The 26,007-nt window shown below is 36.6% G+C and overlaps 1 protein-coding gene across 1 annotated transcript in view; it reads right to left on the reverse strand.

The window, feature by feature from the left end:
- LOC134328358 (NACHT, LRR and PYD domains-containing protein 3-like) overlaps positions 1-26,007 on the reverse strand; it is a 44,844-nt gene that overhangs the window by 16,508 nt on the left and 2,329 nt on the right. The window contains exons 2-6 of the mRNA XM_063009461.1: positions 13,016-13,073; positions 10,190-10,394; positions 6,750-8,475; positions 4,052-4,225; positions 145-318 (exon numbers count right to left, since the gene is read on the reverse strand). Of these exons, the coding sequence (XP_062865531.1) occupies positions 145-318; positions 4,052-4,225; positions 6,750-8,475; positions 10,190-10,394; positions 13,016-13,073 (2,337 nt within the window). The remainder of the gene's footprint in view (positions 1-144; positions 319-4,051; positions 4,226-6,749; positions 8,476-10,189; positions 10,395-13,015; positions 13,074-26,007) is intronic.

Genomic DNA, 26,007 nt, shown 5'->3' on the forward strand with positions numbered 1-26,007 from the left:
AAACAATTATGATAGGATGTGATGATGTATGAAGACTCCAAAGAGTCCCAAACAAACCATCTACCAAGGTTCAGCTTTTATTAAAATGATGCTTCAGAGTGAAACAGATCTTCTGTATCTACAGTGTGAAAGTGAAGATCTTACTCCAGTATCTCCAGTTTACAGTGTGGATTCTCCAGTCCAGCAGAGAGCAGCTTCACTCCTAAATCCTTCAGGTTATTGTTACCCAGGTTCAGATGTTTCAGACTGGAGGAGTTTAAACTGAGAACTGAGGACAGAACTAAACAACTTTCCTCTGTTAGTTTACAACACCTCAACCTGGAGAGAAATAATCAGATCAATCAGAGAAATGAAAGACGTCACCCTGCAGCAGTAGGTAGAATCCAAGAAGGAGATCTGATAGTATTACCCAGACTGCAGTGCAGATGAAAGTGAAAGCAACTGAGTTGATGATTCGGAACGTGTGTGTCACCCTGAGATGGTTTATTTGTTTACGCTGATTGTTTCCCAGGATGAAGTGATTAGTGTAAATGAATGAATGTGTATAAAACTTTGTAAATAATTGTATACTTTTTTAAATTTATCCTTCGGGATTAATAAAGTATCTATCTAAAAGTGAAAATCTTACTCCAGTATCTCCAGTTTACAGTGTGGATTCTCCAGTCCAGCAGAGAGCAGCTTCACTCCTAAATCCTTCAGTTTATTGTTATTCAGGTCCAGATGTTTCAGACTGGAGGAGTTTATCAATCAGAGAAAGTAGCAGATCTGATATTATTACCCAGAATGCATTGCAGATGAAAGTGATAATGCTGAATCTGCAGTTGTTCCAAAGTGAGTGTAAAATGTGATTTCAGACTTAAAATGGATTCCACATTTTAAAGGCTTTTACAGTTCAAATTTTGAATCTTCAGTAGATCTTTGTTAGCTGGTAGATCATTTAGCAACAATCACACTACAACATCTACACAATCAAAACCAAAAACCCTCCAAACACCAACTAATGAAACCTGGGATTTCAGTTCTAGTTTAATTAATGATGCTTCATAATCACACAGGAGTCCGAATCATTATCAGATGTTTTCATAGTGGTGTTCAAACACCTAATATATCAGGATGGTGGGTGGAGCAGCTGGTAGAGCGAGAACTGCAATGCAACACAGTTCCTGAGCTCCTAGGTTCAATTATCTGGTTACTGTCTGTGAAGAGTTTTTGTATGTTCTCCCAATAGTTCCCTGCATTTTATGTTTTGTTTTTTTCTGAACATAAAAACATTCGAGGGTAAATTAGCTACTCTAAGTGGCTCCTGGTGTGAGTTATTGTACCTAAAAGTGTGTGTACATGAAAGAAGACACACTTCCTGGTTTTAAGTGGTGTGGCTCTTATGGGAAAAGCTAATTTCCCACCAGGTTGCACCACATGAACCCCCTGTGTTATCAGAAGCTAAAGTTGGACAAAGTGAAATTTATGATGATGTAACATGAATTGTCAGAGTTGTGATGTAAACCAGACATCATCACTGAGAAATCTTCAACATGTAAAACTATTCTATTATATTAATGATAAAGTGTTTTATCTTGTGTGGGGAAAATGAGTAAAATATGAAACTCCTACACACATCAATAACAGTTTCTGTATGAATGATCTTCTGTATCTACAGTGTGAAAGTGAAGATCTTACCCCAGTATCTCCAGTTTACAGTGTGGATTCTCCAGTCCAGCAGAGAGCAGCTTCACTCCTGAATCCTTCAGGTTATTGTTACCCAGGATCAGATGTTTCAGACTGGAGGAGTTTAAACTGAGAACTGAGGACAGAACTTCACAACTTTCCTCTGTTAGATCACACCCCCTCAACCTGGAGAGAAATAATCAGATCAATCAGAGAAATGAAAGACGTCACCCTGCACCAGTAGGTGGAATCCATGTAGCAAATCTGATAATATTACCCAGACTGCATTGCAGATAAAAGTGAAAGCAGTTGAATTGATGATGCTGAATCAGTAATCGTTCCAACAACTTGTTAGCTGGTAGATCATTTAGCAACAATCACACTGCAACATCTACACATTCAAAACCAAAAACCCTCCAAACACCAACTAATGGAACCTGAGATTTCAGTTCTAGTTTAATTAATGATGCTTCATAATCACACAGGAGTCTGAATCATTATCAGATGTTTTCATAGTGGTGTTTAAAGTAATATATCAGGATGGTGGGTGGAGCAGCTGGTAGAGCGAGTACTGCAATGCAACACAGTTCCTGAGCTCCTAGGTTTAATTATCTTTTTTTGTTATTGTCTATGTAGAGTTTTATATGTTCCCCCAATAGTTCCCAGCATTTTATGGTTTGTTTTTTTCTGAACATAAAAACATTTGAGGGTAAATTAGCTACTCTAAGTGGCTCCTGGTGTGAGTTATTGTACCTAAAAGTGTGTGCACATGAAAGAAGACACACGTCCTGGTTTTAAGTGGTGTGGCTCTTATGGGAAAAGTTAATTTTCCACCAGGTTGCACCACATGAACCCCCTGTGATATCAGAAGCTAAAGTTGAACAAAGTGAAATTTATGATGATGTAACATGAACTGTCTGAGTTGTGATGTAAACACTTTTTTCCAACATGGCCGAACAATCCAACAAATAATAATGTAGAATTTGTATGTTAATTCTAACAGTAAATCAGGTGAATGAGTTTCACCTCTCAGAAACCTACTGCCTGATGTGCACATGAAAACAGCATCACTCCAGGGTGTGTTTCTACTATACTCGGATTGTTTCCCACCACGCCCCTGACCAGGATGAAGTGGTTAATGTAACTGAATGAGTCCTGATGTATAAAACTTTGTAATCATTAAAAACGTGATTTGATTTTAGAACATCAAACCCCCAGCTATTCAGATCTAACTGAAGCACAACTGATGATTTCTGGTTAAAACTGATTTACTGGTCGTTACTGGCTTGTTACTAAAATATTGCTGTTACCTCTGTGAATGTTGCTAACTAAAAAGCTAATCCACAAAATTCATTTTATTCCTGTATAGAGGAACAATGAGAAGATAAAAATAACAGTTATTACTGAATCACATTTTTCTTCATCCATGTTAAATTCCTACAGCAGGTTCAGCACCAGAAACTCAGGTGCTGCTAGTTTAGGATCTAATCTCAGGTAAGTTAGTGAGCTACAGTAAAGAAACAATCATGATAGGATGTGATGATGTATGAAGACTCCAAAGAGTCCCAAACAAACCATCTACCAAGGTTCAGCTTTTATTAAAATGATGCTTCAGAGTGAAACAGATCTTCTGTATCTACAGTGTGAAAGTGAAGATCTTACCCCAGTATCTCCAGTTTACAGTGTGGATTCTCCAGTCCAGCAGAGAGCAGCTTCACTCCTGAATCCTTCAGTTTATTGTTATTCAGGTTCAGATGTTTCAGACTGGAGGAGTTTAAACTGAAAACTGAGGACAGAACTTCACAACTTTCCTCTGTTAGATTACACTCCCTCAACCTGGAGAGAAATAATCAGATCAATCAGAGAAAGTAGCAGATCTGATATTATTACCCAGAATGCATTGCAGATGAAAGTGAAAGCTGTTCAACTGATGATGCTGAATCTGGAATTGTTCCAAAGTGAGTGTAAAATGTGATTTCAGACTTAAAATGGATTCCACATTTTAAATGCACTTTCACAGTTCAAATGTGGGATCTTCAGTAGATCTAGTGATGTTAAACTCCTAATTTATCAGGATGGTGGGTGGAGCAGCTGGTAGAGCAAGTACTGCACTGCAACACAGTTCCTGAGCTCCTAGGTTTAATGATCTGGTTATTGTCTGTGAAGAGTTTTGTATGTTCTCCCAATAGTTCCCTGCATTTTATGTTTTTTTTTCTGAACATAAAAACATTCGAGGGTAAATTAGCTACTCTAAGTGGCTCCTGGTGTGAGTTATTGTATCCAAAAGTGTGTGTGTGTGTGTGCACATAAAAGAAGACACACAGCCTGGTTTGCTTCAGAGTGAAACAGATCTTCTGTATCTACAGTGTAAAAGTGAAGATCTTACTCCAGTATCTCCAGTTTACAGTGTGGATTCTCCAGTCCAGCAGAGAGCAGCTTCACTCCTGAATCCTTCAGTTTATTGTTACTCAGGTTCAGATGTTTCAGACTGGAGGAGTTTAAACTGAGAACTGAGGACAGAACTTCACAACTTTTCTCTGTTAGATTACAATCCCACAACCTGGAGAGAAATAATCAGATCAATCAGAGAAATGAAAGGTAGGTGAAATACAAGTAGCAGATCTGATAATATTACCCAGACTGCAGTGCAGATGAAGGTGAAAGCAGTTGAATTGATGATGCTAAATCAGTAATCATTCCAACAGCTTGTTAGCTGGTAGATCATTTAGCAACAATCACACTATGACATCTACACACTTAAAACCAAAAATCCTCCCAAACACCAACTAATGGAACCTGGGATTTCAGTTCTAGTTTAATTAATGATGCTTCATAATCACACAGGAGTCTGAATCATTATCAGATGTTTTCATAGTGGTGTTCAAACACCTAATATATCAGGATGGTGGGTGGAGCAGCTGGTAGAGCGAGTACTGCAATGCAACACAGTTCCTGAGCTCCTAGGTTCAATTATCTGGTTATTGTCTGTGAAGAGTTTTGTATGTTCTCTCAATAGTTCCCTGCGTTTTATGTTTTTTTTCTGAACATAAAAACATTCGAGGGCAAATTAGCTACTCTAAGTGGCTCCTGGTGTGAGTTATTGTATCTAAAAGTGTGTGTACATGAAAGAAGACACACGTCCTGGTTTTAAGTGGTGTGGCTCTTATGGGAAAAGTTCATTTCCCACCAGGTTGCACCACATGAACCCCCTGTGATATCAGAAGCTAAAATTGAACAAAGTGAAATTTATGATGATGTAACATGAACTGTCTGAGTTGTGATGTAAACACTTTTTCCAACATGGCCGAACAATCCAACAAATAATAATGTAGAATTTGTATGTTAATTCTAACAGTAAATCAGGTGAATGAGTTTCACCTCTCAGAAACCTACTGCCTGATGTGCACATGAAAACAGCATCACTCCAGGGTGTGTTTCTACTATACTCGGATTGTTTCCCACCACGCCCCTGACCAGGATGAAGTGGTTAATGTAACTGAATGAGTCCTGATGTATAAAACTTTGTAATCATTAAAAACCTGATTTGATTTTAGAACATCAAACCCCCCAGCTATTCAGATCTAACTGAAGCACAACTGATGATTTCTGGTTAAAACTGATTTACTGGTCGTTACTGGCTTGTTACTAAAATATTGCTGTTACCTCTGTGAATGTTGCTAACTAAAAAGCTAATACACAAAATTCATTTTATTCCTGTATAGAAGAACACTGAGAAGATAAAAATAGCAGTTATTACTGAATCACATTTTTCTTCATCCATGATAAATTCCTACAGCAGGTTCAACACCAGAAACTCAGGTGCTGCTAGTTTAGGATCTAATCTCAGGTAAGTTAGTGAGCTACAGTAAAGAAACAATTATGATAGGATGTGATGATGTATGAAGACTCCAAAGAGTCCCAAACAAACCATCTACCAAGGTTCAGCTTTTATTAAAATGATGCTTCAGAGTGAAACAGATCTTCTGTATCTACAGTGTGAAAGTGAAGATCTTACTCCAGTATCTCCAGTTTACAGTGTGGATTCTCCAGTCCAGCAGAGAGCAGCTTCACTCCTAAATCCTTCAGGTTATTGTTACCCAGGTTCAGATGTTTCAGACTGGAGGAGTTTAAACTGAGAACTGAGGACAGAACTAAACAACTTTCCTCTGTTAGTTTACAACACCTCAACCTGGAGAGAAATAATCAGATCAATCAGAGAAATGAAAGACGTCACCCTGCAGCAGTAGGTAGAATCCAAGAAGGAGATCTGATAGTATTACCCAGACTGCAGTGCAGATGAAAGTGAAAGCAACTGAGTTGATGATTCGGAACGTGTGTGTCACCCTGAGATGGTTTATTTGTTTACGCTGATTGTTTCCCAGGATGAAGTGATTAGTGTAAATGAATGAATGTGTATAAAACTTTGTAAATAATTGTATACTTTTTTAAATTTATCCTTCGGGATTAATAAAGTATCTATCTAAAAGTGAAAATCTTACTCCAGTATCTCCAGTTTACAGTGTGGATTCTCCAGTCCAGCAGAGAGCAGCTTCACTCCTAAATCCTTCAGTTTATTGTTATTCAGGTCCAGATGTTTCAGACTGGAGGAGTTTAAACTGAGAACTGAGAACCAATAGCAAGACTGCTCTACTGTACTAATTTTCAAACTATACTACATATTTAAAAAGATTGTTTATTATTAATGTATTTCTCTCTTTAATACTGAACTTCATTTAATTTTTTTAAAAGAAATAATAAAAAGAAAGTTTGTCATAATTTGTCTTAAATTTTTTAAATCAGGAAAAATTTTTTATTGTGAACCCAGTATCGTGAATCACATTGAATCGTGGGTAGAGTATCGTTACAACCCTACTCAGTATAATTAGCAGAGTGCAAGTTAGTAGGTGGTGTTAAAAAAGACAGCATAATTATTTTATTTTATTAAATTAACTAAATTAAAGTTAATTTCAGACACATTTTAGGATCAGACTGCAACACTAGTTTAGCAACTTCTCAGTTTTGTGAATCTAATTATTAGTATTTAATTGATGAACTTATGAATCAAATGTCAATGAATGACTCACTCAGCTTTTCTTGATTCTTTCACCACTGGCAGCAGCTTCAGAAGACCTTCATGTGATGGGTAATATTTCCTCAAATTAAACTCATCCAGCTCCTGATCTGAGTTCAGCAACACAAACACCAGAGTCGACCACTCAGCAGGAGACAGACGGCGTCCATCGTGAAGAAGAGAATCTCTTCTGTTCAGGTATTTTTGGACTTCCTGCACTAGAGAATCATCGTTCAGTTCATTCAGACAGTGGAACAGATTGATGGATTTATCTGGAGAGGGATTCTCACTGATCTTCTTCTTGATGTAACTGACTGTTTCCTCTTTGTTGTAAGAGCTACTTCCTGTTTGTGGCAGTAGGCCTCGTAAGAGAGTCTGATTGGACTCCAGTGAGAGACCCAAGAGGAAGCGGAGGAAAAGATCCAGGTGTCCATTCTTACTCTGTAAGGCCTTGTCCACTGCACTCTTCAGAAATTCAGTGTTTTTTCTGTTTTTGTTGATAAGGGTGAGAAATTCATATAAAGCAGCCAGAAACTCCTGAACACTTAGGTGCACAAAGCTGAAGACCTGACCCAGGTGCAGTCCAGCCTCCTCTCTAAAGATTTGGGTGCAGACTCCTGAGTACACTGATGTGTTTTTGACATCAATGCCACACTCTGTCAGGTCTTCCTCATAGAAGATCAGGTTTCCTTTCTCCAGCTGTTGGAAGGCCAGTTTTCCCAGTGCCAGTATCGTCTCTCTGGTCTGGTGTGGATCAGATTTCCCATGATACTTTTGTTCCTTGTGTTTGATCTGAAAGATCAGAAAGTAAGTAAACATTTCAGTCAGAGTCAGAGTTTTGGGGATCTCTTTCCCCTCGGCTCCATCCAGAATTCTCTCTAGAACAGAGGCTGAGATCCAGCAGAAGACTGGAATGTGACACAAGATATAGAGGCTTCTTGATGACTTCATGTGAGTGATGATTTTACTAGCCAGGTTCTCATCACTGATTCTCTTCCTGAAGTACTCCTCTTTCTGAGGGTCACTGAACCCTCGTACCTCTGTTACCTGGTCTACACACTCAGGAGGGATCTGATTGGCTGCTCCTGGTCGAGTGGTGATCCAGAGGTGAGCAGAGGGAAGCAGGTTCCCCTTGATGAGGTTTGTCAGCAGCACATCCATTTTTACTGACTCCATTATGTTACACAATTGCTCATTATTTTGAAAATCTAGAGGAAGTCGACACTCATCCAGACCATCAAAGATGAACAAAACTTTATAAACATCACAGTCTAATGATGGCAGGTCTTTTACTTCTGGGAAAAACTGATGAAGAAGTTCCATCAGACTGAGATTTTCCTGCTTCATTAAGTTCAGCTCTCTAAAAGGAAGTGGAAATATGAAGATGATGTCCTGATTTGCTTTTCCTTCAGCCCAGTCCAGAATGAACTTCTGCACTGAGACTGTTTTTCCAATTCCAGCGATTCCTTTAGTCAGCACAGTTCTGATGGACGTGTCTTTAAAGAGGTTGTTACATTTGATGGGATTCTCTTGTGTTGCTGGTCTTCTGGATGCTGCTTCAATCTGTCTGACCTCATGTTCATTATTGACGTCTCCACTCCAACCCTCTGTGATGTAGAGCTCTGTGAAGATCTTATTCAGAAGTGCTGAGCTTCCATGCTGGGAGATTCCTTCACTGAATCTTTTAAATTTCTCTTTCAGGTTTGATTTGAGTTTTTTCTGATATACAGAGACCAGTTCTAAAAAACAGAGATTATGAATCAGTATTTTACTGCATAATTTAAACACACTGTATATCATTTAATATTTTAATAAATAGTTTAAACCTCAATTATTATAATTTGCGTATTTGTAGATGTAGTGACCAATATCACAGTTCAAATTTTTATCTAATGTCAAGTAGATATTTTCTTTTCCTGCGATAATATTGCGATATAAAAACAAATGCAGGAATTTTCACAACATTATTAATAATATTAATAATGCATGTATCTTACTCTAATTAAGGGGCTCATCTGTGAAAAATGGTGGTGCCTACAAGAGATACAAAAGATTATGACAAGCTACATCTTTGTACTGGGTTGAAACTGAGCATTAAACTAAGAAAGCTTCAATATCACATGAAGGAATTAACAGGATTGACAAAATTGGTCATTTAATATTTTATTTCACAATTAAAACCCTCTTCAAGTAGTAAACATTATTTAAAAAACCCAAAAGACCTTTGGGCTTCAGCCCAGGGGCCCCAAATAATTGAGGGCCCCGGATTGGCTGCTTTATTTATTTATTTATTTTATTTTGTTAGTTATTTTGGTTAATAAGAATAGGGAAGCTTACAAACCAGTGATTGTGTAAATCATTTACACGTTATTCATATTTCTGACTGTTGATTGGCCAGATAAACTATAACGAGCTGTAGCAGTACTGTAATGAACAAGTATGTGAGTGACATTCAGCTCAGCCAATCAGAATGCAGCACCGGGTTTATACGTTCTGCAGTTAGTTTTGTATGTGAGACTCGCTATATGGTCCCAGCATGGAAGTTCGGGTTCTGGAACTAGGCGGTCTAAAGTGCTGTAACACTCACTGAAGTCCTGAATAAACAGTTGACGTGACTCTACCCTGTCGTGTGCTTTTATTCCCACACCTCCACCACCGCGCAGTAAAAGACCTGTAGCATCCCCACGGGACAGTGTCTAGGTGAGCCGACCCTCTGCGGTAGCAAGTGGCTAATGCTAGTGCCGCGATAGCGAAAGTAAAAACAATATTTTCGTTAAGTAAAATATAAAAATAACTAAAAGACAATGAAATATCAAAATACATATAATCACAATACACAGTAAGTGCACAGCAAGGGATATGTATTTATATATGTAGGGGGGCCACAACCAGCCGTAGCCCCTGAGCCCACAGGCAGGTTAAATCGCCTCTGCATGTTAGCGCCGTCCCACCTCATTCCATTGGTTTTAATGGCAAGATGCTAAATGCTAAACGCGAAACCCGATGAAATCGCTAAGTAGCCGCGTTCCAATAACCTAAGTCATTGACTTAATAGAATCCTCTCTACCTATCCCCTCTGCCTATGTAGGTAGTACAGCAAGGCAGCTCACTAGGTTTTTGAACACACTGGTAGATATTACATGGAAAATGAGAACGGTGTGAATTGTGTCAAGCAGCAAAAAAGTTGTAGCATGACGTATTTGATTTAATTTGCATTAAGTAACATTGCACGTCCTGCGATGTGACTATCGCGCATGCACACATCGCGATGTCGATGCTGAAACGAAATATCGTGCAGCCCTAATGTCAAGTACCTGGTGCTCGTAAAATGTTACATAATAGGATAGAATTCAATGACTAATCAAAAACCTAGTTGATTCTGGAAAGATAAATATGAAAGATGTTTTTAATTATTTATTAATTATATAATTTCTAAGTATTTAGGTCTCTTACTCCTCTGCAGGGTGTTAGCAAGGTCTGTCTTGTTCATGATCTTGAGAACATTCAGTGTGATCTTTAGCGCCCCCTCTCTGAAACTACTTAGATCTTTCTCGTCATTCACATCCTGCTCAGAGCATGCTGGGTAATCTTCATTCAGTAGCTTTTTGAACTTGTTTAGCTCATTCTTTAACATGTTGATGACTTTAACCTCCAGTTCCTGTTGAGGAATTTAGAAGAACAGATCATCACAATTAGTGATATATTTACTGCACACATTCTTGCTTTTTCTTGTATTTTGTATATTGTATACATGCACATTGTACTATCACACCTACCTACCTACCTACCTACCTACCTACCTACCTACCTACCTACCTACCTACCTACCTACCTACCTACCTACCTACCTACCTACCTACCTACCTACCTACCTACAGTGGGGAAAATAATTATTTGATCCCCTGCTGATTTTGTACGTTTACCCCCTTACAAACACTTGAACAGTCTATAATTTTTATGGAAGGTTTATTTTAACAGAGAGAGACAGAATATCAACAAAAAATCCAGAAAAAAAAACCTTAAATAAAGGTTATAAATTAATTTGTATTTGATTAGGTGAAATAAGTATTCGATGCCCTAGCAAAACGTGACTTAGTACGTGGTGGAGAAACCCTTGTTGGCAAGCACAGAGGTCAGACGTTTCTTGTAGTTGGTCACCAGGTTTGTGCACATCTCAGGGGGGATTTTGGCCCACTACTCTTTACACAATCTCTCCAAATCCTGAAGGTTTCGAGGCTGTCGCTTGGAAACTGGAAGTTTGAGCTCTCTCCACAGATTTTTTAGGGGATTAAGGTCTGGAGACTGGCTAGGCCACTCTAGGATCTTAATGTGCTTCTTCTTAAGCCAATCCTTTGTTATCTTGGCTGTATGTTTTGGGTCATTGTCATGCTGGAAGACCCATCCACGACCCATCTTCAGTGTTCTGGCTGAGGCCAGGAGGTTCTCATTCAAGATTCTACGGTACATGGCCCCATTCATCAGCCCCTCAATGCGATGAAGTCTTCCTGTACCCTTAGCAGAGAAACAGCCCCAAAGCAGAATGTTTCCACCTCCATGTTTGACAGTGGGGATGGTGTTCTTGGGGTCATATCCAGCATTTCTCTGCCTCCAAACACGGCGAGTGGAGTTGATGACAAAGAGCTCAATTTTGGTCTCATCTGACCATATCACATTCTCCCAAGCTTTCTCTGAATCATTCAGGTGTTGATATTCTGTCTCTCTCTGTTAAAATAAACCTTCCATAAAAATGATAGACTGTTCAAGTCTTTGTAAGGGGGTAAACTTACAAAATCAGCAGGGAATCAAATACTTATTTTCCCCACTCTATCTATCTATCTATCTATCTATCTATCTATCTATCTATCTATCTATCTATCTATCTATCTATCTATCTATCTATCTATCTATCTATCTATCTATCTATCTATAATGTGTGATGTAGTTCTAACATTTTACTGAAACTAGTTGTTGTGATACATTTAGTATAATAACTTGTGTGCACCACATTGTTTTATTTTTATCTGCATGTTAAGTTCAGTAAATGAATAATATTAATTGTTCATTAAAATGTGCTTAACTTTTAAACTGGGATTTCAACTCTTTCTGAACCAGGTTCAAACATTAAAATGTGGAAGCCTGGGTGTTTGGTACCCCTAATAAGTCCCATTAACCCCATATGGCAAAAATAAAAAAAAATTCACATACAGAAGAACATCTAAGAGGGTCCAGAATCCAAAATCAACATACGATTAGGGCTGGACGATATGGCTAAAATTTATATCACGATATAACAATAAATTAGCTTTCACATTTACTGGATTTCAGCATTTGTATACAGACAAAAACACGACATCATTCTCAAATAAACATAAGCTTTGACAATATATATATAATATAATATATTAACATATGTCTTAACCAGAGGTGAAAAGAGTACTAAAATATTGTACTCAAGTAAAAGTACTATTACTTTAATGAATTTTTACTTAAGTACGAGTAAAGTTACTAGTCTAAAAATCTACTCAAGTAAAAAGTAACTAATTTAAAATGTACTCAGAGTAAACTTTACTTAGTCTCTTCTGTCTAATGCAAACAGGACAAGTGGATATATCTCACAATAGTTGTTTTTAATTAAAATATAATAGAAAAACAACATTTAAAACATTTAGGGGTGTGTAATGTGTCATTTTAGTCCCATAAAACTTTTTCAAACTGTATAACCACCAGTGATGTGTCGTAGAATGATTCGATTCTATTGAACGGCCCTTTAAACTGAAATAAAGGAACCGACTCACGCTTCTAGGAGTCGCTATGTATATATACGACTCTTTAAAAGGAACCGAGACAAAATATTCGACTCCTCGTCGCAGAATTCACTGCCGCAGTTTCCCAGACGCGATTTCTTTAGCGTTTTTTATTTACTCAGTAACGGATGTTATTTAAAATGTAGCGAATTACAATTCTTAATACAAAACATACTTAAGTAAAAGTAAAATTACAGGCTGTAAAAAACTACTCAATTACACTCAAGCGGAGTGTAATCAGAGCAGTGACGCTGAGCACTGGCGTCGTGCCTGTGGCGTACGTCATCACGCACGTATGTGTATGGATCGAATTTGTTTAAAAATCATATCACCCTTATTGAAACATTTTCTATCACGATATATATCGATATCGAATTATTGTCCAGCACTACATAAGATCATTACAGTTTTTATTTAACCAACGACAAACTAGATTAGCATCATTATTATCACTCATACATACATACATACAAACCTTAAATATGGATTCCAGCTGATCTCTGTAAGTAACATTTAATTTCTTCTTTTGTGCTCTGTAAGTAAAAAGACAAATAATCAGTTGTGCAGCTTTTCAGTCTTTATTATACAACACCAATGTACAGAGCAGTACTGAACACTAGCATGTTCCAACATCCAGTTATTGAAACATTTCCTAGCTAATTTGTAAATTGACCAGTTCAGTGAGTTTAATGCATTTAATCCTGAGGAACTGAAAGTAAAAAGACTAGAACATGAGATTATACTGACCCCAGATCAGTAGAACATCCTCCATCTTTAAATGTAAGTGGAGGTTCCATTAAAAAACCAAACATTAAATAACTAATTAATGTTAAGATCTAAAATGTGATTCTTCCAACCTTCTTAAAACTAGAAACTTTATGGCAGATTTAAACAAAAAAAAACATGAAATCTAAATGTTTAATATTTTTAAAAAACAAAACTTTTTTGGTTTTGATGAAGAGATTTTGATGTTTTGGTATTTGTATTTTTAGTACACACCACTCATTACAGGGTAACCATGACAACTTCATCCCATAAAAGTTTTAATTTACCACAGATGCTAATTCAGGGGTAAATGTAATAAACAATTAGCAGTTCAACAGTTAGTAGTATCACTGTGTCAAAAAAAGCACAAAGAGCAGAAAGGCTCACCACCAAGAACATGACAAAGTAACAAACAGCTAGCTTAACTAGCTAACTAGGTTAGTTTATATAAAGTCACATCTATTAAAAAAGGAATGCCTGAGTTTTAAATGTCTGCAAACTTAGCGACGCTTTATAATGCTTTTTTAACACCAGTATGCTAATAACACAACCACGACTAATATGATTTAACATTCTTTAAAACATTAATTAATATTTATTTATTACAATTTTAATATACAGTAGATATAAACATTAATATGCTCTTATTTAGATTTTTTCCTGAATTTGTGGACTTAATCTCAGCTACTTAATCTAGTCTTGGACTACACTAAATAGGGTTTAGCAGTCCTACACAGTTCAGATTGTCCTTCAATTCCCAGAATTAATACCTCCTATGGAAGTAAATCTGTCTCATCAGATTTTGAAAATTAAAAGCCTTTGAATTTTGATTACTGAACTTTAAGCCTTTGAATTTTGATTACTGAACTTTTTTGCCTCAGAATTCAACCCACACATTTTACAATAACTCATTTTCACTTTCATTTTTTGATGTTAACAAATTCAAAATCAAAAATTCAAGTTTATAAAATTCAAATAATATATATTCAGGTTGCTCAAATTCGATAGGTCAAATTCAGATCACAAAATTCAGATTAAAAAATTCAGACTAAACATCCGGGACACGCAGGATGAGCAATCGATTCCAGAGCCGTAGAGAGAACAGAGTAGCGACACTCCCATAGAGAACCGCTGTGACGGGGGCGGGACATTTCTCTGCACAGCTCCGGGTGGAGCTCTGTTCATTTCCACTACTGAGCAGCATTTTCAGCTGTATGTTGCTTTGTTTTAAAGAAATAATGAATTTGATGTCATTAATATACTTAATACTGTTATTGTTTAGCATTTGCTCAGCACTAAATGTTACATGTTTATCTTATTTAATAGGTATAACTGAATTTAGCTCAGTCAGTTAAGCTTAATTAATGCCACTAGAGTCTTTTCACCTAAAATGAGGTGATTAATCAAGAGTCTTGTTACAGAAATGATAATAAAACATTAGAGCCATAATAAATCATGCTACTTTTACTTTCACACTTAAGTACATTTGAAGGTAAATACTTTAGTACTTTTACTCAGTGAAGTGGAGGTAAAGAGTATTTTACTTTTACTGGAGTAATATTTTACCGTGGGTATCTCTACTTCTAATCAACTACATGGTTTGTGTACCTTGTCCACCACTTACATTAGACAAAATGAACTAGTGCATATTATTATGAATTAATTCATGTATTACATGTAGGAATGAATTATTAATCACTCATGAAATAAGAGATGAATGAAGCTATTTCCTGTACCTGCACAATAATGTTAAAGGTACGGTAATGTGTTTATCAATCTGTTCATTCAGTGCAGGTAAACCTTATGAATCCAGCCACATGGCTCAGTGTTTAACCAAAATGATTATTATTATTATTATTATGAATCCTCAGGAAAGTGAAGGGAGATTATAGTTTATGCAAAAAAAAAAGAAAGAAAAAAAGCTCTTTAATCTCTGTACTGTATATTGTTTATACTACTTAATGATATCACATTATGTAATGTATGCTAATATAATGTACTGTGTGTTAACAAGAACAACCTATTAAGTCATTATAAAAATCTTCCACTTCATATACCAAACTGACATTAAAGCAGATGCAGTAAATGTAAAGGCAGGTGAAAATACCCAGAAATTGTACAATATTTTATTATTTGCCGTTTAATATTTCACTCACTGCTGCTTGTCCCATGACAGCGCCGGGTTTGTTTGGAACTACTGGAGGGGTACATAAACCACGTGACCGCGAGAACAAGAAGTGTCGCAACTCTCTCTCTCTACGGCTCTGCTGTAAACGAAGCCGCTTCGTTGTCACTTGATCGCTGGAGTGTAACTTGATTGGCTGGGTGTCGGTTCGATTTGAGACAGAATCGATCAGAGCCGTAGATAGAGAGAGTTGCGACACTCCTTGTTCTCGCCGCCACACGGTCACGTGGTTTATGTATCCATCCAATAGTTTCAAAAAACCCAGCGCTGTCATGTTCTCATATCCCAGCTAGCACAATCATCTGGTCCAGCTCCCTCTTTTCTATCGGCACAGTCGGCCGAGTGTCAGAATCGGCCAGAATCAGTGTAGCCAGATCCGGTCCAGTTGTTACCACAGCTGGGTTTGGCTGGTGCTCGTAGAGACGCGGAACAACGTCACCATAGCAACAGTGCGATGCGAGCCGTTAAAAAAGAGGACTAATTATTTGTTCGTGTTTGGTAAATTAACGTTGAATCTTAACATTTTACTTAGCAAAATGTAAGCAGAAAGTCTATTAATGAGTTTTGGATTAAGATACAGTGTATCACAAAAGTGAGTACACCCCTCACATTTCTGCAGATATTTAAGTATATCTTTTCATGGGACAACACTGACAAAATGACACTTTGACACAATGAAAAGTAGTCTGTGTGCAGCTTATATAACAGTGTAAATTTATTCTTCCCTCAAAATAACTCAATATACAGCCATTAATGTCTAAACCACCGGCAACAAAAGTGAGTACACCCCTAAGAGACTACACCCCTAAATGTCCAAATTGAGCACTGCTTGTCATTTTCCCTCCAAAATGTCATGTGATTTGTTAGTGTTACTAGGTCTCAGGTGTGCATAGGGAGCAGGTGTGTTCAATTTAGTAGTACAGCTCTCACACTCTCTCATACTGGTCACTGAAAGTTCCAACATGGCACCTCATGGCAAAGAACTCTCTGAGGATCTTAAAAGACGAATTGTTGCGCTACATGAAGATGGCCAAGGCTACAAGAAGATTGCCAACACCCTGAAACTGAGCTGCAGCACAGTGGCCAAGATCATCCAGCGTTTTAAAAGAGCAGGGTCCACTCAGAAAAGACCTCACGTTGGTCGTCCAAAGAAGCTGAGTGCACGTGCTCAGCGTCACATCCAACTGCTGTCTTTGAAAGATAGGCGCAGGAGTGCTGTCAGCATTGCTGCAGAGATTGAAAAGGTGGGGGGTCAGCCTGTCAGTGCTCAGACCATACGCCGCACACTACATCAAATTGGTCTGCATGGCTGTCACCCCAAAAGGAAGCCTCTTCTGAAGTCTCTACACAAGAAAGCCCGCAAACAGTTTGCTGAAGACATGTCAACAAAGGACATGGATTACTGGAACCATGTCCTATGGTCTGATGAGACCAAGATTAATTTGTTTGGTTCAGATGGTCTCAAGCATGTGTGGCGGCAATCAGGTGAGGAGTACAAAAATAAGTGTGTCATGCCTACAGTCAAGCATGGTGGTGGGAATGCCATGGTCTGGGGCTGCATGAGTGCAGCAGGTGTTGGGGAGTTACAGTTCATTGAGGGACACATGAACTCCAATATGTACTGTGAAATACTGAAGCAGAGCATGATCCCCTCCCTCCGGAAACTGGGTCGCAGGGCAGTGTTCCAGCATGATAATGACCCCAAACACACCTCTAAGACGACCACTGCTTTATTGAAGAGGCTGAGGGTAAAGGTGATAGACTGGCCAAGCATGTCTCCAGACCTAAACCCAATAGAACATCTTTGGGGCATCCTCAAGCGGAAGGTGGAGAAGCGCAAAGTCTCGAATATCCGCCAGCTCCGTGATGTCGTCATGGAGGAGTGGAAAAGCATTCCAGTGGCAACCTGTGAAGCTCTGGTAAACTCCATGCCCAGGAGAGTTAAGGCAGTTCTGGGAAATAATGGTGGCCACACAAAATATTGACACTTCAGGAACTTTCACTAAGGGGTGTACTCACTTTTGTTGCCGGTGGTTTAGACATTAATGGCTGTATATTGAGTTATTTTGAGGGAAGAATAAATTTACACTGTTATATAAGCTGCACACAGACTACTTTTCATTGTGTCAAAGTGTCATTTTGTCAGTGTTGTCCCATGAAAAGATATACTTAAATATCTGCAGAAATGTGAGGGGTGTACTCACTTTTGTGATACACTGTAGAGAGCAATTTGGAAATGGAAACTGTTAGGTAATGTTATCTATTGAGTTTCAGGTTAACTGGTAGTCTGAACTAATACACTTCAGGTAACGTTAGCTAAAAGGTAAACAGTTTCTTGCATTAGCCAACAGCTGCAAAATAATTAAAGCTCATTCAATAGTATATTAAATACTTAATAATAATAATTAATAATATAAAATACTTATTTCCACCACTGTATATATATATATATATATATATGTGTGTGTGTGTGTGTGTGTGTGTGTGTGTGTAAAATATTTATGGTATGTATGTAGGCTGTATTAGTAGATGTAGTTGTAGTAGTAGTATGTTTAGTAGTATTGTGTATGCGTAGTATAGTATGTATATTTACAATATTGTTCACTTTGATAATTATCATTCTTATATGCAATTATATGTTATTTTCTATATATAATATTAATATAGTTGTCATTTTGTTTCACTTTTATAATTTGTCTTATTTTTAATATTCTGATTATTATTATTATTATTATTATTATACTTGCTGCAATTATCTTAATAAAATACTTTCTGCTGCACAATCTGTAGTTAATCTGTAGTTAATCTGTAGTTAATCTGTAGTTAATCTGTAGAATAAATGTATTATTTTATCTATGAGGATGTGAAAGGAGAAGAAAATGGGAAATAAATGGTATCGCAGTGTTTTGGGGGCTATTCCGGCCCAGCTGCGCCGGAAGTGGGCCACAATTACAAGGCTAGCTGGGATGGGACAAGCAGCAGTGAATGAAGTATTAAACACTAAATAATAAACATTTGTACAATTTCTGGGTATTTTCAACTGCCTTTACATTTACTGCATTTGGTATATGAAGTGAAAGATTGATGTTTATAATGACTTATAATGAATAGATCGTTCTTGTTAACACACAGTACATTATATTAGCATACATTACATAATGTGATATCATTAAGTAGTATAAACAATATACAGTACAGAGATTAAAGAGCTTTTTTTCTTTCTTTTTTTTTGCATAAACTATAATCTCCCTTCACTTTCCTGAGGATTCATAATAATAATAATAATCATCATTTTGGTTAAACACTGAGCCATGTGGCTGGATTCATAAGGTTTACCTGCACTGAATGAACAGATTGATAAACACATTACCGTACCTTTAACATTATTGTGCAGGTACATGAAATAGCTTCATTCATCTCTTATTTCATGAGTGATTAATAATTGATTCCTACATGTAATACATGAATTAATTCATAATAATATGCACAAGTTCATTTTGTCTAATGTAAGTGGTGGACAAGGTACACAAACCATGTAGTTGAGTTGAAGTAGAGATATCCAAGGTAAAATATTACTCCAGTAAAAGTAGTAGTAGAAGTAAAAATACTCTTTACCTCCACTTCACTGAGTAAAAGTACTAAAGTATTTACCTTCAAATGTACTTAAGTGTGAAAGTAAAAGTAGCATGATTTATTATGGTTCTAATGTTTTATTATCATTTCTGTAACAAGACTCTTTATTAATCACCTCATTTTAGGTGAAAAGACTCTAGTGGCATTAATTAAGCTTAACTGACTGAGCTAAATTCAGTTATACCTATTAAATAAGATAAACATGTAACATTTAGTGCTGAGCAAATGCTAAACAATAACAGTATTAAGTATATTAATGACATCAAATTCATTATTTCTTTAAAACAAAGCAACATACAGCTGAAAATGCTGCTCAGTAGTGGAAATGAACAGAGCTCCACCCGGAGCTGTGCAGAGAAATGTCCCGCCCCCGTCACAGCGGTTCTCTATGGGAGTGTCGCTACTCTGTTCTCTCTACGGCTCTGGAATCGATTGCTCATCCTGCGTGTCCCGGATGTTTAGTCTGAATTTTTTAATCTGAATTTTGTGATCTGAATTTGACCTATCGAATTTGAGCAACCTGAATATATATTATTTGAATTTTATAAACTTGAATTTTTTATTTTGAATTTGTTAACATCAAAAAATGAAAGTGAAAATGAGTTATTGTAAAATGTGTGGGTTGAATTCTGAGGCAAAAAAGTTCAGTAATCAAAATTCAAAGGCTTAAAGTTCAGTAATCAAAATTCAAAGGCTTTTAAATTCAAAATCTGATGAGACAGATTTACTTCCATAATAAACAGATGAAGTGTAATATCAGTGAAGTTAGTCCGAAAAACATAAAATAAAAACACAAAAAGACAAAGACAGTAACGGGAGCTAAGATCTGGAATGGATCAACATTGATATGGTTTAGCAATGTGTTTTGGCCTCGTTGTGGAAGCGTTCATCTAACAGGAAAAGAGAAACAGTTGTATGTGCTTGTTTTCTAAACTGGGAAGCTGAAATTCATAAACTCTTGTCTCATCCAACTTTAAGACATTGTTATGAACTTGGCGCAACACCCAGAAAGGACCAACCCTGCACACCCCCCATTCTCGAACAAAGGTCCTAGTTAACCGCGCCTGAATTGCTATATAAAGATGAAAAGTCCCTGGCACATCTGCTTCCCCCTCAGGCTGAACAATATCTCCTGCTCCCATACAGATATTGTGCAGAGTAACACAGGATACAATCACCTCCGGCACAAAACCTGGGTGGACTTCGCGGGGCATGTAGGAAGATGGACCTCCACCTGATCTTCAGAATGTTTTGTGTGATGCTTATTGAAGGCTTCCTGCCTCTTGTTGGCTTTTTAAGAGGTGTTATAAGGGCGATGGGGTGTGTGATACAGGGGTATCCACCATCACCTAGGATTATGTAGCGTCTTGGTAGGAATGTAGCTTGCTGGTAAAGATTACTTTGGTAAAGGTGGTCACACAGCTTGCAGGTGTATAGATGGGCAGAGCTTTCTGTTCCTGTGACACTGTGCATAAGGTTCTCCTGGAGCTTTAATTCTAATGTAGATTGTCATGGTGATGGTGGACGCTGGCGCATTTGGCTGCCGCTGCCGTATTTTGTCGTATTTTATTGTTTTATTATCGTTTTTCGTTTTCATCTTTTTACACACCCTGTGGCTCTATTTTTTTATTTTATGTCACTTTTGATACTTTCATTTGTTCTTTGATACTTTTGTTCTTTCTGCTGTGCATCGCGTGACGTCTGCAGCTGGTGGTGAACGGTGGATGAGTTTGTTCCTGGGATCGGCACAATGTTGAACTATTCCGTTGACCAGCTGATGAAGTTCAACAATTGCACTACTCCATCGTGCGTTCTGGTCATCAAACAGCTTGGACTCTTTCGCCGGCCTCGTTATATTCACAGGGGCTCACGGAGAAAGCTTGTTTATTTTCGAAACGGTAACGCTATTCCATCCTTCTGGTCAGCCGTGCGCACTGCCGCTCCGCAAACACGTCATCAGAGCACTGCTGCCTTATACACTAGTAGCAGTGTCGTCTCCATGACAACGCTGTCCACGGAGTGGGATGGGAAACGCGGAGTGAATTCTGCACATGATCTTGTCCGCAATTACTCATTGAATTTCAGACCTATTCATCTCAGGTGTGTTCAGCCTGACACATCGGCACTCAGCTGGCCCGTCCGGGTACGCCCACTTCGCCGTAGAAGAGAGGGAGCGGTACAGTCAGACTCACTTCAATGCATCCCTTCAATGAAGCCTGCTTTCAGAGCCAGAGGTGTGATAGGCAGTAATTTGCAGAAAATATACTGTGCGTCTCCGTCGGAACTGGAGTATCGCTCTATTGTTCAGATGGCACTTATAAATGCTCGTTCAATTTCAAACAAGACTTTTATGCTGAATGATTTTATTTCTTCTAAGGATCTTGATTTTATGTTTATAGTAGAGACGTGGATGAAGCCTGGTGAGAGCTGTCAGCTCTCCGAACTGTGCCCACCAGATTATAGATGCTTTAATTGCCCAAGATTAAATGGGCGTGGGGGTGGACTTGCTGCTGTTTTTAAAAACAGTTTATATTGTTCTCCTGTGTCTTTGGGGGTATTTGAACGTTTTGAACTGCTGGCTTTTAAAGTTTTAAGTGATAACCCAGTGCTTTGTGTTGTAATCTATCGGCCACCTAAGACAAATGCATATTTTCTTTTAGAATTCTCTGAATTGTTGTCATCCATTGTACTTGACTTTGATAAGATTTTATTGTTAGGGGATTTTAACATGCATGTAGATGACAGTGCAAGTGGATGGTCCAAAGAATTCTTAGATACTGCTGAATCTTTTAATTTTGTGCAACATGTGTCAGGCCCAACCCATGTTCATGGACATACTTTGGATTTGGTTTTTACTTTAGGGCTTAATCTAAATTCTCTGTGGTCGGAAGATTTGGGAATTTCTGACCACAAATGCATTTGCTTTGAGTCTATCTTTCTAAAGCTGCAAATTCCAAACACATTATATGCTCTCGGCTTTTTAATGAAGACACAGCGGCAAAATTTTCAACTATATTTAATGATTTATTGCAGTCTGCAGATCTTACTGTTATGGCTGATGCTTTTAATAATTTATGTTTAACAGTTTTAGATGAGGTGGCTCCATTTAAGACCAGATCTAAATTAACAACTCTATCTCCTTGGTTAAACAGTGAAATTCTGGATCTCAAAAGGAAACGTAGACAGGCGGAGCGTAAATGGAAACAGTCCCAGCTTCAGGTGCACTACCTGTATATGAGGGATTTGATAGTGGTGTACAACAGTTAAGGATGCAAGAGCTGCATATTTTAATAACTTAATTACTGTTAATAGGCATAGGCCAAGGTTCCTGTTTTCTACCATTGATTCTCTCATTAATGGTGTTGAGTTGAACAGGCAAGATTCAGACATTGGATGTGAACAGTTTTTAGAGTACTTTTTAAACAGAATCACTGAAATTAGAGCCAATATTGTTCCTCCTTCGGATTGTGTGGAAATTTGTCCTGTCAGCTATAACAGTGATATTTTAAATAGTTTTACCCCTATTTCTATGGATGAGCTAATGGGAATCGTGCAGTACCTGCAACCATCTTCTAGTTCATTTGATGTGATTCCTCCTAACTTTCTTAAAAAAGTTTTGAAATCAGTGGGTCCTCTTTTGCTAGCCATTGTGAACCTTTCTCTTAGTTCGGGCATTGTACCAACCTGTTTTAAAGTGGCAAGTGTACAGCCTCTTTTGAAGAAAGCAGGCCTTGACCCAAATGATTGTGCTAGCTTTAGACCCATTTCAAAACTTCCTTTTCTATCAAAAATCTTGGAGAAGGTTGTGTCTGATCAACTTCTGCATGCACTGGAAGAAAATAATGTCTTTGAAAAATTTCAGTCTGGTTTTCGAAAAAAGCACAGCACAGAAACTGCACTGGTGAGAATCTTAAATGATATTTTAATGCACACAGATTCAGGGGAAATAACAGTGTTGGTTTTACTTGATCTTAGTGCAGCCTTTAATCATCATGATATCCTAATAAACAGGCTCAGTGAATGGGTTGGCATATCAGGATCAGCACTGGATTGGTTTCGGTCATTTTTATCCAATAGGAAATTTTCTGTTTCCATTGGAGATAAGATGTCCTTGAAGGCTGATTTTACCTGTGGGGTACCTCAGGGTTCTATTCTTGGCCCTGTTTTATTCTTAGTATATATGCTCCCCCTGGGTAATTTAATTAGACGTTTTAATATTTCTTTTCATTTTTATGCAGACGATATGCAACTGTACCTCTCTGTTAAGCAAAATGAATTCAGTGGATTAGACAATCTAACTGAGTGCATTGCAGCTATCAAGAATTGGATGAATTATAACTTTCTTAAATTAAATGAGGACAAAACCGAAGTTCTAGTTGTTGGTCTACAACATACCCAGGGATTTGGAGATGGCCCTGGGTTCTCTCCTTTCAAGAATTAACACTTCCCCAAGAAATTTGGGTGTTGTGTTTGATTCTCACTTGCAATTTTCTGGCCATATAAATAAGCTTGTTCAGTCTTGCTTCCTTCAGCTAAGAAATATTGCAAAGCTTAGACAGGTTTTGTCTTTTCAAGACTTAGAGAAAATCATCCATGCTTTTATTTAATCTCGGCTGGATTACTGCAATGCTTTGTATACTTGCCTCAGTCAAGGAGCTGTGTCAAGACTCCAGATGGTTCAGAATGCAGCTGCTCAGCTTTTAACAAAAACTAGACGTAGAGACCACATCAGTCCAGTGCTGGCCTCACTTCATTGGTTGCCAGTAAAATTTAGGATAGATTTTAAAATTTTTGTTCTTACCTTTAGGGCTCTACATGAATTGCTGGTTCCTCACAAAAGTTGTAGGTCTTTGAGGTCATCTAATAAAGAGCTTCTGGTTGTGCCCCGTACCAAACAGAGGAGAAAAGGGGACTGTGCTTTTTCTGTCCAGGCTCCTAAATTATGGAATAGTCTCCCACTCGATATCAGACTCTCTGAGTCTACATTAACCTTCAAGAAATGTCTTAAGACACATTTTTATTCATTAGCATTTCAGAGTAGTGTATGTGTATGTTTGTGTATGTATATGTGTGTATATTTATGTATGTATGTGTTGTTAAAGTGCATTTATAATTTTTATTTGTGCTATTTTATTAATGTTTTTATGTCACTGGGTAGCTTTTTATGATTAATAATTTTTGTGTTTTTATTGTATTATACTTGACCGCATTGTAAAGCACTTTGTGGCTTGGTCCTAGAAAAGATAAGATAAGATAATCCTTTATTAGTCCCACAGTGGGGAAATTCACAAAAGCGCTATATAAATTCACAAAAGCGCTATATAAATAAACTTTACTTACTTACTTACTTACTTACTTACTTACTTATTATGGATTTAATGATCCTAACTATGAATAAAAAATAAAATAAAAATAAAATCAGTAATTATAAAAAAGCATTGTCAGTTGTGAGGAACATTAATATGTGTATATTAAAAATAGTTTGACTTCATTATAATAAATCATATCAAAGTTTAATAGATTTATTTAGTTCCAATATAAAAGTAAATAATAAAATAAAAACAGTATCTATAAAACAAGGTTTGTAAGATGTGAGGGACATTAATATGTGTTTATAAAAAATAGTTTAATTTTATTATATTAAATCATATCAGAGTTTAATAGATTTATTTAATTCCAATATAAAAGTATTATGGATTAATTGATCTTAACTATAAATTAAAATAAAATAAAAGTAATTGCAGTTTCTATAAAACAAGGTTTGTAGGATGTGAGGAACATTATTATGTGTATATACTAAAAATAGTTTGGCTTTATTATATTAAATCATTTCAGAGTTTAATAGATTTATCTCTGATACACACTTATTATTGATTCATTGATCTTAACTAAAAATTAATCAAAAATAAAAGCAGTATCTATAAAGCAAGGTTTGTAGGATGTGAGAGACATTAATAGGTGTATATCAAAAATAGTTTGACTTCATTATATTACTTCATATCAGAGTTTAATAGATTTATTTAGTTCCAATATAAAAATATTTGGTATTATGGATTTATTGACCTAAAGTATGAATTAAAATAAAATTAAAATAAAAGCAGTAATTATAAAACAAGTTTTGTAGGATGTGAGAGACACTAATATGGGTTTATAAAAAATAGTTTGGGTTTATTATATTAAATCATATCAGAGTTTAATAGATTTATTTGTGTCCAATATAAAAGTATTGTGGATTTATTGATCTTAACTTTAAATTAAAATAAATAAAAAATAAAAGCAGTATTTAAAAATCAAGGTTTGTAGGATGTGAGGGACATTAATATGTGTATATTAAAAATAGTTTGGTTGTAATACATTAAATCATATCAGAGTTTAATAGATTTATTTGTGTCCAATATAAAAGTAATATGTATTTATTAATTTTAAATATAAATTAAAATAAAAAAAATAATAAAAGCAATATTTATAAAACAACTTTTGTAGGATGTGAGGGACATTAATATGTGTATATTAAAAATAGTTTAACTTTATTATATTAAATCATATCAAAGTTTATCAGATTTTTTTCAGTTACAATTTAAAAGTATTATGGATTTACTGATTTTAACTATAAATTAAATTAAATTAAAAATAAAACAGTATTTAAAAAACAACTTTTGTAGGATGTGAGGGACATTAATATGTGTTTATAAAAATAGTTTGGTTTTAATACATTAAATCATATAAGAGTTTAATAGATTTATTTAGTTTAAATCTAAAAGTATTATGGATTCATTGATCTAACAGTTTGCTAAATTGGGTTTAAATAATTATTTAATTTAATGAATCCAAAACATCTTCATCCAGACATTTAATGAACTTAATTAAATTGAACTCAGAATATG

Source organism: Trichomycterus rosablanca, chromosome 15 (genome assembly GCF_030014385.1).
Source record: "Trichomycterus rosablanca isolate fTriRos1 chromosome 15, fTriRos1.hap1, whole genome shotgun sequence".
Taxonomy (NCBI): Eukaryota; Metazoa; Chordata; class Actinopteri; order Siluriformes; family Trichomycteridae; genus Trichomycterus; species Trichomycterus rosablanca.